Source organism: Knufia obscura (assembly GCF_036327395.1).
Source record: "Knufia obscura strain CCFEE 5817 isolate CBS 148926 chromosome Unknown scaffold_14, whole genome shotgun sequence".
Taxonomy (NCBI): Eukaryota; Fungi; Ascomycota; class Eurotiomycetes; order Chaetothyriales; family Trichomeriaceae; genus Knufia; species Knufia obscura.
In genome coordinates this window covers 78,132-95,223 of record NW_027042700.1, presented here as the reverse complement: position 1 = coordinate 95,223, position 17,092 = coordinate 78,132, and the positions used below count along the sequence as shown (strand labels likewise).

Below are 17,092 nucleotides of genomic sequence, written 5' to 3'. Positions count from 1 at the left end.
CTACGAAAAGGAGACCTCTGGTAGACAGTTGACATAGACTATAGAGCCCGACCCTTCACAACCTCGAAAATGCCATCATTCTTGTCGTCAAAGCCTGCGCATATTCAGCGGGCAGAAGAGCTTCATCAGATCCCAGCCAAAGGAGAAGCACACTCAATACCAATCTCAGGCTCAGCAAAGCCAGGTCGGACCCCAATATACAGAAACAATCAATGCAAAGATGGCATCATCGACATGCTTGATCCAGCTATCAAAACGGCGCATGACATGTTCGAGATCACAGCCAACAGAATACCAAATGCCCCAGGTTTCGGTTTTCGATCGTACAATTCGGCAAAGAAGACTTTCAATCCGTATGAATGGATAGACTACGAAACTATGCAGCAGCGGAGGACAGATTTCGGCAAGGGCCTGGTTGAGCTCCATGCAAGAGAAGGCATCACTGGAATACAATACGGCGTGGGCTTGTGGTGTCAGAATAGGCCGGAGTGGCAGTTGACTGACCTGGCATGCATGTCACAGTCCCTCTTCAGTGTCTCCCTCTATGATACCCTAGGCCCCGAAGCCTCTGAGTACATCATCCGCCACGCGAACCTAGCCTGTGTGGTGACGTCCCTCGATCACATTGGGGCCCTGATGAAGGTCAAGCCACGCCTGCCCAACCTCAAATTTCTCGTCGTCCTTGATCCTCTCGAGCCTGCCAGCAATGAGAATCCAGCGCTGTCGAAGAAGGCATTGCTAGATTCCATGTCAAGAAACATGGATCTGGACCTCAAGGTCTATTCAGTGACAGAAGTTGAAGAGCTTGGCCGAATGTCTTCGCTGCCTCTGAACCCCCCACGGTCATCGCACATCGTGACCATCAACTATACCTCGGGCACAACCGGGCCGCCCAAGGGCGTAGTGCTTACCCATGCGAATGCTGTGGCTGCTGCAGCCGCAGGCACCATCGGCTCATCACCGACTACTGGCAACGACGTCGTATGTTCCTATCTCCCGCTAGCCCATATTTACGGCCGCTTCCTCGAGCATGTTAGTATGTTGACTGGGGGTAAAATCGGTTACTTCCACGGCAACGCTCTCGAGCTCGTCGATGATTTGAAACTTTTGCGACCAACCACTTTTGCGAGTGTGCCTAGACTGTACAACCGGTTCGGCGGTGTCATCAAGTCAGCAACACTGGGTGCGCCGGGTTTCAAAGGTACTTTGAGCAGACATGTCGTCAACACCAAAATGGCCAATCTCAGAAACAAGGACAAGCCAACCAACAAGCACATGCTCTACGACAGAATATGGGGCAAGAAGGTCGCAGCGGCGCTCGGCCTCGACAGGGCACATACGCTGATCAGTGGCTCTGCACCCCTGGATCCCGCCCTGAACCAGTTCCTCAGCATCGTCACTGCGGCACGCGTGATGCAAGGCTTTGGAATGACCGAGACTTACGCCTTGGGACTCAGTCAACTGGACGGAGATCTGAGCACCGGCAATTGCGGCGCTGTAGCAACGTGCTCTGAGATCTGTCTGCTGAGCGTACCAGATATGGACTACACTGTAGACGACAAGCCATACCCACGTGGTGAGCTTCTTATCCGTGGTTCCAACATCTTCAAGGAGTACTACAAGAACCCAGAGGAGACACAAAAAGCATTTACAGAGGACGGCTGGTTCAAGTCTGGCGATATTGCTATGGTGGACGAGCTAGGCAGATTCACTATCATTGATCGAAGGAAGAATGTCCTTAAGCTCGCACAGGGTGAATACGTATCACCAGAACGACTTGAGGGTGTCTATCTCTCTGCATTGAGCTACCTTGCACAGGGCTTCGTCCACGGTGACAGTTTGCAAACCTCTCTGGTGGCAGTCTTCGGTGTCCAGCCTGATATCTTCGCTCCTTATGCGTCGAAGATCCTTGGCAAAACCATTACCCCAACAGATATTGATGCCATCAAGATTGCATGCAAGGACCAGCGCGTCATGAATGCGATTCACCAGGATCTGGAGAAGGTTGGCAGGAAGAACAAGTTTGCAGGATACGAGAGAGTGAAAGCGATTCATCTTGATGTTGAGCCATTCACTATCGATAATGAGACTTTGACGCCGACGCTTAAGCTCAAGCGGCCGGTCGCTGCGAAGAAGTATAGAGGTTTGCTTGACGATCTTTATGCTCAGGTTACGGAGAAGGATGCGATGAAGGCGAAGCTATAGAGTGGATATTCTGTAATGTATGCATATTTCTGGTCGCTCGAGCTCAAGGATTTTCCTCTCTGAGATAAGCTTTCGCGAGCACGGTTGCGGCCAACCGTGGGCCTATCTATCTCCTTTCTAGTGATGGTCAACGGTGCGGTGCAGGTGAAGATGCAACGACCCGACGCATACGACTACCTGCCGACAGGCAGTGACAGCAAAATGATGCGAAAGCGGTGAAGGGGACATCTTCACTCTGTCAACCACAACTTTTAGTTCCCATTCTTCATTCACTAACACCACAGAGGGTTGCGAGAGGACAAATATTGCATCACAAAGTGTCATTATCAGCGATGCAACTCTTCTTCTGTCGTGTTTCCTCATCAGTACGTCCAAACATCACCGGCTACGAACAGTCTCGACCATAAAATATATAAGCCCATTCGCCATCCTGGAGCAGTTCCAGCGAAGTGATCAGCCATGATCTATTTCAAGTGTCTGAGCGGTGGATGCGGCAAGAAGATGACATATCTCACTGATAACAGAGGCTGCAATCTCTGTGGCGCTCCTTGCGAGATTGTCGATGAACCTGGTATACCGACGCATAACTCAGCAAACCTGGTTTCAACTAGTCGTTGTTTCGTGGATAAGGGTACCTCAATGGAGGAGGACAAGGACAAGGACAAATGCGACGACTTGACTGAATCGATGAGCAAGCTGGCATTGCCAGAGACCTCGAAGACGGAAGAACTCATACCACCGATTACCGACAACGAAGAAAATACATCTGAAGATCCCAGCCAGGGCTGGAACATTATTCCTGTGAAGAAACTTCCAGTATCACGAGACAGACTTCAGCAGGAGGTACAGGAAGCGCAGGAATCCGATCGTCTTGTGCAAGCGCCCGACAGCCGTTTTGTCTTAAGCAGCAAAGGGACGCAGAGAGACATTGATCTGTACTCAAACCCATTCGCAAGCCTGCGATGGGATTTTGGCAAGGTAAGCCAGACGAATCAAAGCCAGAGTGAAGCGACAAATTCCTTGCCAGTCAATTGTATCGACAAGGTCCAAAAATCTGCCTCAAAAGCACCTTCAGGTACCGACAAATCTGTCGTCCCTTCCAGACATAACCTTGAGCGAGACCATCAAGCAAGTCCGATATCAACGAAAGGCAGCTCCAAAGGTGCAGTGAAGCACACCGAAGAGAAGGAAAATTCAGCATGTTGTGATACGGCTACAGCAAAAGCCTCTGACTCCAGCAGTGTTGAGCAACTCAACAGTGACCCAATAGCACTCACAACTTCGCCGGTCACTCGAGATACACCAGCAGAATCCACAGTCTCATATGTCATCATCCCCGAACCAACCACACTTGACAAGGACGATGACACAACTATCGAAGTCCCCCGCAAGCAAGCGACAGGACCTACATCGACCACAACACCCACAGAGGGACAGGACCCAGTATATAAAGTCGCTACTCAGGAGGATATTGACAAACTCTTCGAGAGGTGCAAGAAAAAAGACAAGAAGAGAGCTCGCAAAGCTCGAAGACAAGCCGCCGCCGCAAGCGCAGAGGAGAGTCCCAAACAGCCTGTTGCAAAGAAATCGCGGGCTAAACAACCAGTCGCAGTGCTCGAGAAGCCAGAGCCAATTGTCATACCAAGCTCGACTACATCAGGTGCAGATGGTTGGAACGCAGTCGCTCGGAAAGGTCGCTTCACAAAGGAGACGAGCGTGAAGGGGAGGAAGGCAGTGCATGCGACATCTTATCTTGCTAGACAAGCCGAGGAAGACGAGGAGGATGAGTTTCTGGGGACTGCCATTCAGGTCAGATTTAGGATGAACGGGGCGAAGCACGATGCTAGGAGGGTTGTTCCACGATATGTGATAGACTAGCTGGCTGTTGATAGGGAGTAAAGGACGTTGGTTGTCGGTTAGAAGTGCTGTTGCCGTCGTTCAGGAGTGCTGTTGTTGAATCATGTTTGAGAGAAGTTGAGATCTCCAAGGTTGCTGCATAGTCAGGCAGCTCATTCAATCACATTGTGCGTCGTGTTGACGCTCGGACTCGAGATCTTGGACACTATACCCCGTAGCTCAATGTAGGCAACGAAGCTTTTCGTGCCAGCTTGGAAGAACAATCCCGGAAAACCTTCCCATCTTGATCCCAGTCCTTCCGCTCTAATATCTCACGATCGAGGCATCCCGCCGCCCACCTGCTATACCCTTTCTCCTCTGCACAGTCAATACTTCCAAATGCGTCTTCTACTGATTCAGCTGGCGCTGCTCGCCTGTGCATCTGCAGCATCGATAGTGCTCAAGATCTCGCCGTCGAACGTCCTCCCCAATCCTAATGCCCTTCCGCCCTCCACCCATGCGACGATAACCTCGCCAAATGGCGCAATCCTCCGATCGTCCCTACGAAAAGACAACAGCATCGTCTTCCCCGAGATACCCAGCGTTGGGTCACACCTACTTAACATCTACACAAAAGACTACGTCTTCGCATCCTACAGAATAGACACGACACCAAACCTTGCGACAACAGACACCACCCATGAGGATGGATCAAGCGCCGTCCTCATCTCCTTCGCCGCCCAGCTCTTCCCAGGAACACAATGGTCAGATACCGGTCTCTCCCTCATTCCACAGCAGCAGGACGCATCCTCCTCAACCGGCATGTCCACAAGACCACAAGCCAGCTTAACGATCTACCCCAAGGTCCTCGGCGCAAAGAACTTCTACGAAGTCAGACAAGGCTTCTCGCCGCTCTCGCTGCTGAAGAATCCTATGATATTGCTGGCTATCGTGGCGCTAGCGTTTACATTCGGCATGCCGAAGTTGATGGAGAATATGGATCCGGAGATGAAGGCTGAGTATGAGGAGATGCAGAAGAAGGGGCCTACTGCTGCTCTTGGGCGGGCTATGGGCGGTGGTGGGCCGGCCACAAGTGCGGGTGAAAGCTTCGATTTGGCTGGGTATCTGGCGGGACAGAAGAAGGAGGGGGGTGGTGCTGAGGGGGTACGTGGAAAGAAATGAGTTGATTTACAGACCATTCAAAAGGAGGAGCACACACAGGCAATAGGAAATGCACAGAATCCACGCCGTGCCTCGAGGTACCCTTCGCGCATTGTGTTCAGCAGTCGACCGTAAAAGGCGCAACATGTACCCCTCCTTCTGCACTTCTTGCGGATTGTTTCCAGCTGCAGTCCCCGTCCACCAGGTTGTTCCGCTGCTCTTGACTACACGCTCAAAGGCTTGCCAACTGTGGCCAGCAGGCCGCTTTCCCATTTGTCAGCCTCGATGCGGAGAACAAGGCTGTACGTGAGCCTGAGCATATGCAGCGTTGATCCTGTCAGAAAGGAACGATGTTTTCCTATCCATTTCCAGTAGTGGATTACGTTTCTAACTTCAAGTCTTGGCTCTCGGCATCAAGTGCTCCTTCTCCTATGGCCGCTTGACATTATATAATAGACGACGGTTCCTGTCATTAACTACTTCCTATCCTCGAGGGACGGCACAAATTCTATACATGCTACATCAGACCTCTGCAGGACTAAATACACGTCCTCTCTTACACACGGGGAATTGCTACCATGGTATCCTCTTCGGATCGACCAACATATACACCGGATCAACTCAAGCAATATTTTACCTACATCGACCTGCCCACTCCTTTCCACCACACGGCAGATTCGGTTCAAAAGCTAGATGCACAAGAACAGCTCAAATTCGTTGCCACCCTCATCCGGCATCAGCTGTGCAAAGTCCCATTCGAAAATCTGGATCTTCACTATTCGCCAGTCAAAGGCATAAGTCTTAACCATGTCTTCCTCTTTGACAAGGTCGTTACTCGCAATGCAGGTCGAGGAGGCTACTGCATGCAGAACAACTCCTTCTTCGGCACCATCCTCCGCTCCTTGGGCTTCAGCGTGATGTCTACCGGCGCCCGCGTCAGCAAACAAGTCGACGATGGCACAGCCGGCACTCACCACACTGAGGAAGTCACCTATGGTGGCCTCGGTCACCAGGTGAACATTATCACGTTGACCGATGGAAAGAAATACTTCTGTGATGTCGGCTTCGGAGCATCGGGCCCTACATTCGCGGTGCCCCTCGAGAACGGATATACAGCAATAAATACTGGTACCAAGGACCACATAGCAAGCAGTATGCGTCTGCATCGCGGCTTCACAGCAAACAACACCCACCGCAACCCCGAGCAGGAACTCTGGATCTACAGCATCAAATATGGCCGCGCAGACGATGACTCAAAGCCATGGATCCAGTGTTACTGTTTCTCGGAGACAGAGTTCTTCCCATCAGACTTCGAGATCATGAGCGGGTGGGTGAGTACGAGTCGTACGTCAATGTTCGTGAATAAGGTTATCTGTCAGAAGTTCTTGATGAGTGAGGATGGGGAGTGCCTGGTGGGGGATATTACGCTCAATGAGGATGCGATCAAGGAGAGGAGGTTTGGGGAGAGTAAGACGCTGACGGAGATCAGGAGCGAGGAGGATAGAGTTGGTGCGCTGGAGAGGTATATGGGTGTTCGGTTGAGGGAAGATGAGAAGATGGGGATTGCTGGGTTTCCTAGTGCTATCTCATGAGTGTTCTGTGCTGGACGTGAGATGTACGATCAGGCAAGCATGGGAATGGTTAGCTATAATAATAAGATCGGCCAAGGATAGCTCGTTGGCATTTTCTTGAAGACAGCAAGCAATTCCTCCTCAACCTCCTGCTTCCTCAGCTGCCTCGGATCCGACGAGACCAAGACGACCATCTCCGACGCCGCACAAGTAGCTTCACTCTAGCCTAACCACAGCGGCCAATAAGGAAACAGCTTGGCATCGAAAAGCATCTCGAACGTGGAGTCCGCGGAAGCGAGCGCCTTCTTGTCGTGTCGTCAACAAATTTCAAACCATCAAACACATTTGACCGGTATTGCACTCCTGCTGCGAAGATGGAGATGAACAGTATGCTTAGTGATAACGTCGACCGCGTGGTTGCGCGAAGAGGTGACCTTTGACAGTGGTACGCCTATACGGTGAATTGCATAAGCAAACCTTTGCATTGCATTGCAAGAAAGCTCGCAGTCCGCGGCTTCCAGCCAATTGCATTCATCTTTATACACAATCACGACTGCTTACCTGCCTCGACTCACACACATCACAACACCTAATCACAGCACCGCACACCGCCATCAACAGTTCCCACTCACCAACAACCATGAACGCCATCCGCTCCTTTTTCAAACCCCCCACCAAACCCCCCATCCTCCTCTCCCTCCGCTCCTCAACCTGGTTCATAACCTCCACAGTCTGCACCGCCGTCTTCACCGACATCTTCCTCTACGCCGTCATCGTCCCCGTCTTCCCCTTCAGCCTCGTCGCCCGCATCGGCGTCCCCGAGTCCTCAGTCCAACACTGGCTGTCCGTGCTCCTCTCCGTGTACGGCGCGGCACTCCTCGTCTCAGCACCCATCTTCGGCTGGCTGAGCGATCGCATCGAGTTCCGACGGGGACCGCTGTTAGCCGGCATGATTGTGCTGGGCGGGAGCACGGTTATGCTGTGCCTCGCACGGAATCTGGCGCTGTTGATCGTGGGACGGGTGTTGCAGGGTGCGAGCGCGGGTGTGGTTTGGGTTGTGGGCTTGGCGCTTTTGGCTGATACGGTGGAGAGGGAGAATGCGGGGTTGGCGATGGGGTTTGTGAGTATGGCTTATTCTATTGCTGCTTTGCTTGCGCCGTTGTTGGGTGGGATTGTGTATGAGAGGGCGGGGTATTATGCTGTTTTTTCGATGGCTTTTGGGATGATTGCGTTGGATATTGTGTTGAGGATTTTGTTGATTGAGAAGAAGGCCGCGAGGAGGTGGTTGGTTGTGGAGGAGGATAGGGAGATGCAAAGAGGAGGTTCCGTGGAGGTGCAAGACGAACACGAGGACGAGAAGAACATCGCTGGTGCCGTTTCGCCATCAGGTGCTGATGCTGCGGCTCTCGACGATGCAACTGCGGCTCCTACTCCAATCAAAAAGGCTCTCCCGCCCATGCTTATCCTCCTCAAATCCCGACGCATGCAAGCGGTGTTTGCGGCCTGTACCATTGCCGCCCTGATCCTAACCAGTTTCGACACCACCCTACCGCTCTTTGTCGAGGAAAATTTTCATTGGACGTCTCTCGGTGCCGGTCTGATATTCCTCGCACCTTTATGTCCCAGTTTCATTCAGCCAGTCTACGGCCGCGCCATTGATAGGTATGGTGCTCGCTGGCCGGCTGCCGTGGGCTTATTGATCTGCGTCCCACCATTTGTGTGTTTCAGGTTTGTGACGCATAACAGCATGTCGCAGAAAGTGCTGTTGTGTGCGCTGCTAGCAATCATCGGATTGGGCATCGCACTTACGCTTGCCGCCACAATGGCGGAGTTCACGTATATTGCGGCGGAAAAGGAAAGGCGACAACCGGGCAGTATGGGCAAAGGAGGGGCGTACGCTCAGTCTTATAGCCTGTTCAACGTATCTTGGGCTCTTGGAAGTCTTATTGGTGCATACTGGTCTGGTGGGATTAGACAAGCAGCAGGCTTTGGGGCCATGGGTTGGAGTTTGGCATTGTTGTGTGGAGTGTTTTGCGTGCCGGTTTCGATGTTTGTTGGAGGCAGTATATTTGGGAGGAGGAAGAGAGATAGCGACAAGGACACGTGTGCCCGTGCTGCTGAGTCGTGACCAAGAAGGATTCTGTGAATGTGGGATTATTTTTGTCCAATGGAAGTGCTCTGCCTGATAATCGTACATGTTGCTCGTTCCTGGCAGACCTGCTGCTCAGACCATATGTGCACCTTCCGGACTGACACTTCTAGCACCATAACCGTAAGTTCGACTTCCCATCGAGCCTGCCGCAGTATTCTGATCGTGACCATGCTGCCTCATCTCCTGATTTCCAACAACTGACTCATTCCTTCCAGCCTTCGTCTGCCACTCCGCAAGCACGTTCCCCGTCCGCACCTTCACAACCTCCATCGTCTCACGAACTGCTCTCTTCATCTTCGTGACGAAGCCCGTAGCTCCACCCTCTTGCTCCCGCTCAGCACGCACATCCACCAAATTATTCTTCTCCCTCCTCATCCTCGCCCTCGTGATCCTCTTCGCCCCACTCATTCCTAGAGACCACTGTCCTGCCCCAGAAGCATGTTCCCCATACAAGAAACAGTATTTGATCGGGAAGTAACACATCAGACAGAAGCATAACCAGATCAATGCACTGAATACCACGCCTGCTTGCGCATTGTGACATATCAGACCCCCACAGGTGTCGAGTGACCCCAGCCAGACTGCTCCGGCGATCCACCCCGCGAACCAGAATACGGTGGTGAGAAGCTCGAAGGCTAGCGAGGCCCAGCGGTTGATGTAAGCAGGGAAATATGGCGGTGCGAAGGTTGTGTATGGTATGCTGATAAGGAGTGTCCATGTGCTGGTGAAGACTAGGAAGATGGTGTAGCCGGGTGGGCCGTTGGGGTACTGGTGTGTGTTGAAGTGGTGGATTACTGAGGCGTTCAAACCAAGGGTTATCAGGGAGAAGAGCACTTGTGCGGTGCGGAGGATGATTATGAGGTCGACGGCCATGTTCGAGTAGGCTGATGCCAGATCAGGTTGGTGAAGTCGATGTTGGATTGGCGGCTCCAGGCCGATATGAGCGCCAGAAGATTATGTCTGTGTGCGTTCCGATGTGCTTGTAAGCAAATGTGCGAAGTGACTGCCAGGCGGACGCCCGACTCCAACAACGAAGAAGCAAGCAACGCCTTCCAAAGGCTGCACTGTTCTAGACACGGGAAGAAACAGGATACAAAGCACAAGTGAGAACGCCTCAGAACACTGCAGGAAAGAAAACAAGTAGATGAGCCAGGTTAGCAGGCTCGGAAGTAAGTGAGGTCATTTGAGAAACAGCAACATGCGGTATGTAGTAGGATCGTTTCCACGCGCTGTCAATGGGTCGTGCGGGTGGCATTTGACATGTTGACCCTACTTACAAATCTGCCAGAAACAACCACAATCGTTTCTTTGTGTCTGCGTGTCCACGGCTGAAACACGCGTGTGCTTCTAGAACAGCAGTTTCTTCACTGCAATGAACATGTCGCGCACATACTTCCAGGCTTTGGAGTGTCTGAAACTCATGTCGACCACAGTGTTCGGAAGGAAAGATACCTTGTGTAACAAAGGAGGAAAGGAAGGAGTCTTATGAGCCAATGGTTCATCTGGGAAGCTGCTCTTCTGAAGAGAACGCTAGTCCTTAAATGGACTAGAAGAGCTCGGAAGAGTGATATCTGAGGTAGGTTTGCCGACGCAGATCGTTGGCCATGGGCAGACTTGCATCCTGGCATCGCGCTGCGGTGAAATAAGAGCACACTACAAGTACATTCAGCTTTGTACGCTGAGTGACTCGTCATCTCAATGTCTTATGCATGAGCTGGATCTACCAAGTGTTCCGTATGTCGAGGCTCAAGAGACCGACCTGGGGGAGATTGATTCAATAGCTGGTCGACAGATCGGGGCCGATTCGAGGACATGATGTTGAGAGGACATTCCACAAACACGGCGACGGCATGGAATTAGCCGTGCATGAAATGCCGAGCACTGGGCATGACCATGTATGGGGAGGCGTGTTCGAGATACGTGAAGAAGGAGAACCTCCTCGTGCTATACGACGTTCTGACCATGTGCTTACGGAGAGCATTTACGAGACATGGCTGTTCACCTCTCATTGCTGCTGCCTCTCTGTGCAGAAGGTTCTTGTTGGCGTGTCAGGGAACGCGCCAGTCCTACTCTACAGGTTCCATCCGTTGAGATTCGTGCAGAAGAGAGATGCTTTTTTTGCGACCTTGCGCACCCAACCGGTCGAATTTCAAGGAGTAACCAGCGAGCAAGTCGACTTGAACACTCCCAGCCATCGCGCTTGACTTGCCTGACAAAATGCTGATTTAGACTTTCCACTAAAGTCTGCGGTCCCATCTGGCAATCTCGATGCGAGGTTCCGACTGGTGCCTGGCGTTTCAGGTTCAGGCGACACGAGGTACGTGCAATTTTGTACCTGCAAGATGAATTCGAGCTCATCATCACCACTACTGGGGGAAGTCCCCTAACGCTTCAACCATCTAGGTACGAGCGACCTACCTACATCGAGCGCTCAGTACGTGATCTCGCATGATGAAGTTGAAGTGTGCTGCGTTCCGCACATGAAAAGATTTACTAAAATACACCAGATCAATAAGTCTCGTCCGCAGTAAACCCTACCCACGGACTTTCAGCTTCAGATCTAAACAATATTCATAGACGCGTTCAGTGAACAAGTCATCTCAGTCGAGCTTTCTCTTTCAGGACTAGGGACTGCCAAATACTGTAGGGATGTCGTCCCAAGCTAACCCGCCAAAGCATGCCCTATGTTTGACGAGTGTTCCGGCTACAAGCGCGGAACGTGGCACGCCTGGTACATGGTAGGGCATCCACAGCGATCAAAGCTGTAATCAACCCACCATCAAACGTGACTTCAATGACCCGCGCTTCGTGGTGTATGCAAATTCCTATCGTTTACGACGAAGTTGTCTTCAAGCCTCGTCTTGAACAACGGAGGAGAACCAGAAGCACCATAATGCTCGCGTTGACATACTGAACAATAGGTTGCTAGTTCTCCTCTCTTCTGTCAGCGAACCTTGCCCACTATGCACATTTCTGAGCAGTTCAAAGGTGGCGACGAAGGTCAGCCCATGAGATCACCTATGGTCACACAGACAATGGTCCCTACTGTTGTACCTCACCGTCAGTCGCTGTTCGATCGCTATACCGACAGCTGGTGTCCTGAGCTCAGCGCTCTGGTGCTGAGTTCGGCTTGCACAATTGCGATCTATGCAGTATTAGGTGCTTTTGATGGCAGACCGAACCCTTCTTTCAAATACGGCCTTACACTGAATGCTCTCATATCTATCTTAGCGACCACGTCTAAGGTGGCACTCATCTTTGCGGTGTCGAACGCGCTCAGCCAATTGAAATGGGTTTGGTTCAACGGGGACAACAATCATCGACTTTTGGACGCAGAGTTGTTTGATGAGGCTTCCAGAGGTCCGCTTGGTGCTATCAAGATACTTGGATCGTCTCCAGCAAGATCACCGGTCACATTGTTGGGTGCATTGTTGATACTAATCGCGTTGGCTTTCGATCCTTTTGTCCAGCAGATTGTCTCCTATGACACCAAGTTACAGTACGCTCAAACGAACCAGGCGGCTATGATTCAAGCTCAGTTTCCCTCGATGGAGATAGGCATGCAAATCGAGAACTCTACTGCTTTGAAGACAGCCATCAATGCCGGCTTCTTTACGACCAAATTCGAGTGGGAACCCAGTTGCTCCACTGGCAATTGTACTTGGCCAGACTTCCAGACAATTACGTGGTGCGGTCGCTGTGAAAAGGACGAGAGCTGGACCCAGTCAGGCCAATGTTCACTGGAATTTGTTGCCGACGAATTGAGTCCGCCATCTTTCCAAGAAGAAATCCTGACCGATATTCTTGTCTACGACCAATACCTTAGTCGAAACTGCACATATAGATCAGATAAACGCTACCACACGAACGAAGTCAACAACACAGTCGACTTTAGATTCCACTATTCAGTCAACGCAACAGACAATGGTACCGCAAGAATCTCTGAGGGGCTCCAGATCGACTGGTTGAAGACCCGTAGCGTGGGACTCAACGATATCTCGTGGGCCATCGACGAGACAGAATTAAAAGCAGACGGTGTTAGCTACCTATCAATCGACGACGAGCCGATTGTCGAGCTTAGCTTTTTCAAATTCGAACTACAGCAGGATCTTACCATAAGCATGTCCGCCTCGAGCTGTTACTTAGACATATGCCACCAAAGACACAACCTGTCAGTCGAGAATGGCGTGGTTAGACCTAATTTGCTAGAGCAAGAGCGTATGAAGAAGAGCGCTCAAGGGATCAACCTAGCTGCTTTCAATAATCCGGAAGAGCTGCCTGCTATTTACCAATACATGCTCTGCTATCAGCCACCTGACCAACCGCCATTCAATATGACAGAACACATCCCCTACAAGAACAACCAGACACTTTTCCTGACTGATACCGATACAACTCCCTTCACCTTTTGCGACAGGGTCGGGGGTTTCGACTCATTGAATTCAGGCATCATGGAGAGTTATTGGACTGGGAACGAGACGGCGACGACGTCGCTCGGTAGCACGGAAGACTTTACAATACAGCAAGAAGGCCTCACCGCGGAGAAGTATTGGACTGCTCTAGACGACACTCTCGAATCGGACAACTGGACTGCTACATCTGGGCCCCATATGGACCGCTTGCTCGATGTAGGCGCAGAATCAGTCATTGACAACGTTGCAGCTTCTTTGACGAAGATCTTACTGGATCCTCAGTTCAACATTAACGGCTCTAGGGATGTGAACGGAGAGCTGGGCACTGTGGTAACGCTCGTGAATGTGCGGTGGGAATGGCTTATACTGCCCGCAGCCCTGTGTCTGGGTGGTATCGCCTTTGTGTCACTTGCCATATTGGCTACCTGGAGGTCAAGAGCACCGTTGTGGAAGTCTTCCCTCAACGCTTTGTTGTATCACGGCATCAAGCTGGACGAGTCGGATGGCTACGCACCACTGAGAACCATACCCGATATGGACCGACATGCTGCAGCTACCAGAGCATGGTTGGACACTACATCGCATGATCGGCAGATACTGAGAACGAGCACAGTCAAGCCACATGGTTAAGCCATTGATCAGGGAGATCTGCACGGTCTTTGCAATGTCTATAGTCGAGATACTATAACAATATCAGAATCTCACTCTGTTCTACTGATCAGGTAGCCCCACTCAGCTTAGCATCGCCCTCCGTACTACCTTCCACCTCCGCATTCTCGGGCTTACCACCTGACTTTGAAGCATCGCTAGCCTTGAAGCTTTGGTCGAAATCGTGAAGAATGTCGTCAATATGCTCGAGTCCGACCGAGATACGGATCAGATCCTCTGTCACACCAGAATCAATCTTCTCTTGGTCGCTGAGCTGTTCGTGTGTCGTGGTCCATGGGTGGATGGCGAGAGTCTTCGCATCACCAACGCTAGAAAAAACGTTAGCAGAAATTCTTCCCACAATCGAGCATACTTACTTTGCCAAATTTGAAATCAGCTTGAACCCATCCACAACCTGACTCCCAGCATCCGCACCACCCTTCACACCAAACGACAAAACACCACCAAACCCCCTAGGCAGATACTTCTTCGCCAACTCATGACTAGCATGACTCTCCAAACCGGGGTAACTAACCCAAGCAACATTCGGATGCTTCTCTAGCCACCTCGCCAACTTCATCGCATTCTCCGCATGCCTCTCACACCTCAAACTCAACGTCTCAACACCAATCAAAAACTGCTGCGCATTAAACGGCGCCAAACACGCTCCCAAATCCCTCAAAATCTCAACACGCACCCGAAGCAAAAATGCCAACTTGCCAAACGTCTCCACAAACTTCAACCCATGATACCCCTCCGCCGGCTCATTAAACTGCGGAAACCTGCTTGCATTAGCCGCCCAATCAAAATTCCCACTGTCAACCACCATCCCCCCAATACTCGTCCCATGCCCCCCAATCCACTTCGTCGTACTATGCACAATGATATCCGCACCGTGCTCGAACGGCCGACAGAAATACCCACCCGCCCCAAACGTGTTATCAACCACAACCGGCACACCCTTCGCATGCGCGACTTTACATATCCCCTCGAAGTCCGGCACATTGTACCTCGGATTCCCAATACTCTCCACATAAACACACTTAGTCCTCTCATCAATCGCCTTCTCGACGTCCTCAGCCTTCTCACTCTGCAGAAACTTCGTATTGATCCCCAACCGCGGAAAGAAAACCTTAAACTGGTTATACGTCCCGCCATAAAGATTACTCGTGCTCACGATATTATCGCCCGCGTGAGCCAGCGCAGAAATAGCCATGAATTGCGCGGCCTGGCCGGAGGATGCGGCCACGGCGCCGAGGCCACCTTCCAGCGCGGCGATGCGCTTCTCGAAGACGTCGACGGTGGGGTTCATGATGCGGCTGTAGATGTTGCCGAATTGTTTGAGGCCGAAGAGGCGGGCGCCGTGGGCGGAGTCGTCGAAGGTGAAGGAGGTGGTTTGGTAGATTGGGACTGCGCGGGCTTTGGTGGTGGGATCTGGGTCTTGGCCTGCGTGGAGTTGGAGGGTTTCGAAGTGTTGGGTTGGTGGTGAGTCGGACATGGTGGCGGTGGTGGGGGTGTCTTTGAGGTGTTGGGTGTGTTGGGTTGTGAGAGGGATGTGGTAGCTTTGTATTTGTAGCTGGTTGTACTAGGTCTCGTGCCAAGGCTTTGCCTGTGTATTTTCTATACTGTATCGATGAAATACCTGGATATTACCTCGAAGCAGAAAGCTGCGTCCTGAATAGAATGAAATGCTTCGCCTTATGAAGGTGTGTCAGAATTCTTGCCGGACAAGCGAGATTTCGAGTACCTTGGTCGATACATAGGAAGAGAGGAAGATGTGATCCCCGCATTGTTCAAGACCATCGTGGATGGCGTGCTCCGAGCCTAACTACATACAGCAGGAAGCAAGAAGCATAATACAGAACGATGATCCGGAGTTATGGATTTTGCTCTTAGCATCATTCAATGCTAACGACCACAGTAACATGATTTCCAGGCTTACGGGCGCGTTATAGTAGGACGCGTTGAGCTGAAATTGACGAGGCAAGCGTGATCATGGCAGGCGCTAATTCGAAAATGGTGTGCGAGACGACGATCCAGACGTTTGGAGTCGACGGCGTTCTCCCTGCTGAGCCCCTCGGCCTGCGGTAACAGGTTTAAAGTGTCTTTATGATGGTGGCTCCTAGGTTGGGCCTTTGACTTGTTGTTTCATTTGCCAAGAGATTTTCTTAGGGTATTTGGGAAGAGGCTCTGATTTGTGATTTATCAAGAGCTTCGGGGTTTGGCTCAATACTTAATTGCCCATGGTATCTTCAATCTCTTGCGGCCTTGCTTGTTGCTCCGTTGCCGCCTTTTACTTTCTGCAGCTAGCATGTTGCCAGCCCACTCCACTTGCATCCTCATCATATTGCTCATGCTTCCCTATTCATCGCAGCAGTCCATCGCTGAATAATCCTGAAATGTCCTGAAGCCCGACCTTCACAGCTGCTCGTAGATTCGATCCATGAGCTGCTTCTCGCAGGCCTCTAATGCAGTGATCATCTTGCCCTGCAGCATGGCCTTCGCCTTGTGCTCATTCTTCAACTTCTTGCACTGGATGCGGCTGTGGCTTCGACCATAGAACTGAGCAGCCCTTCGTTGATATCGAGTGTACATCTTGTTGTGGTAATATTGATGTTGCTCGCACTCCTGCTTGATCTCCTTGAAGACGCTGACCATATTCAATGCGAGGTCCTGGGCCTCGGTGATCGTGTCGACGATCTTATCTAGGTGAGAGAACCAAAATTCATCACCTGGAAGTACGTCAGTAACAATTCTGTGGCTCGAATACAATGAGCTCACCTGCCATGGCCTGGGCCAGTGGGAAGTCGTCGGGTTTCCGAGTCGCCTTGAACAGGTCTTCGTGAAGGGATATTGCCCGCGCAACAGTTGGGTAGAATATCGCTATGAGTGTCAATGATGATCGTGTCTTCTCTTGGGGAAAGACGTACCCCAGATGCTTTCATCCGGATTGGACTTGAATGCAGGCATTGTGCAAGGCCTGGTTTTATTCTCTTCCTGGGTGAGTCCAACTTGAAGTTGCTATCGCAAAAAGAAAATTGTGTGAGATGTTGTGTGATTAGCATGTGACCAGCTTTTAGTGAATGTCGACCTGCAGTTTCTGACAG

The 17,092-nt window shown here is 51.4% G+C and overlaps 9 protein-coding genes across 9 annotated transcripts; 6 read left to right on the top strand and 3 right to left on the bottom strand.

Annotated features, from left to right (window-relative positions):
* Window positions 1–69: 69 nt before the first annotated feature.
* FAA2 (medium-chain fatty acid-CoA ligase faa2) lies at window positions 70–2,205 on the top strand (the record flags this gene model as incomplete). The annotated part of the gene is made up of 1 exon (XM_064877958.1): window positions 70–2,205. The coding sequence occupies one exon, from the start codon at window positions 70–72 to the stop codon at window positions 2,203–2,205; it is 2,136 nt and encodes a 711-aa protein (XP_064726066.1).
* A 459-nt stretch (window positions 2,206–2,664) lies between these two features.
* On the top strand, window positions 2,665–4,083 carry PMZ80_009564 (uncharacterized protein; the record flags this gene model as incomplete). The annotated part of the gene is made up of 1 exon (XM_064877957.1): window positions 2,665–4,083. One exon carries the CDS (start codon window positions 2,665–2,667, stop codon window positions 4,081–4,083), a length of 1,419 nt encoding a protein of 472 aa, XP_064726065.1.
* Window positions 4,084–4,440: 357 nt separating this feature from the next.
* Window positions 4,441–5,223, top strand: PMZ80_009563 (uncharacterized protein; the record flags this gene model as incomplete). The annotated part of the gene is made up of 1 exon (XM_064877956.1): window positions 4,441–5,223. The coding sequence occupies one exon, from the start codon at window positions 4,441–4,443 to the stop codon at window positions 5,221–5,223; it is 783 nt and encodes a 260-aa protein (XP_064726064.1).
* Window positions 5,224–5,780: 557 nt separating this feature from the next.
* Window positions 5,781–6,794, top strand: PMZ80_009562 (uncharacterized protein; the record flags this gene model as incomplete). Its single annotated transcript, XM_064877955.1, has 1 exon — window positions 5,781–6,794. One exon carries the CDS (start codon window positions 5,781–5,783, stop codon window positions 6,792–6,794), a length of 1,014 nt encoding a protein of 337 aa, XP_064726063.1.
* A 619-nt stretch (window positions 6,795–7,413) lies between these two features.
* Window positions 7,414–8,901, top strand: PMZ80_009561 (uncharacterized protein; the record flags this gene model as incomplete). The annotated part of the gene is made up of 1 exon (XM_064877954.1): window positions 7,414–8,901. One exon carries the CDS (start codon window positions 7,414–7,416, stop codon window positions 8,899–8,901), a length of 1,488 nt encoding a protein of 495 aa, XP_064726062.1.
* A 96-nt stretch (window positions 8,902–8,997) lies between these two features.
* Window positions 8,998–9,798, bottom strand: PMZ80_009560 (uncharacterized protein; the record flags this gene model as incomplete). The annotated part of the gene is made up of 1 exon (XM_064877953.1): window positions 8,998–9,798. The coding sequence occupies one exon, from the start codon at window positions 9,796–9,798 to the stop codon at window positions 8,998–9,000; it is 801 nt and encodes a 266-aa protein (XP_064726061.1).
* Window positions 9,799–11,888: 2,090 nt separating this feature from the next.
* Window positions 11,889–13,967, top strand: PMZ80_009559 (uncharacterized protein; the record flags this gene model as incomplete). The annotated part of the gene is made up of 1 exon (XM_064877952.1): window positions 11,889–13,967. One exon carries the CDS (start codon window positions 11,889–11,891, stop codon window positions 13,965–13,967), a length of 2,079 nt encoding a protein of 692 aa, XP_064726060.1.
* An 88-nt stretch (window positions 13,968–14,055) lies between these two features.
* MET15 (Homocysteine/cysteine synthase) lies at window positions 14,056–15,483 on the bottom strand (the record flags this gene model as incomplete). The annotated part of the gene is made up of 2 exons (XM_064877951.1): window positions 14,056–14,314; window positions 14,363–15,483. The coding sequence occupies 2 exons, from the start codon at window positions 15,481–15,483 to the stop codon at window positions 14,056–14,058; spliced, it is 1,380 nt and encodes a 459-aa protein (XP_064726059.1).
* Window positions 15,484–16,403: 920 nt separating this feature from the next.
* Window positions 16,404–16,955, bottom strand: PMZ80_009557 (uncharacterized protein; the record flags this gene model as incomplete). Its single annotated transcript, XM_064877950.1, has 3 exons — window positions 16,404–16,717; window positions 16,767–16,868; window positions 16,916–16,955. The coding sequence occupies 3 exons, from the start codon at window positions 16,953–16,955 to the stop codon at window positions 16,404–16,406; spliced, it is 456 nt and encodes a 151-aa protein (XP_064726058.1).
* Between the last annotated feature and the right edge of the window lie 137 nt (window positions 16,956–17,092).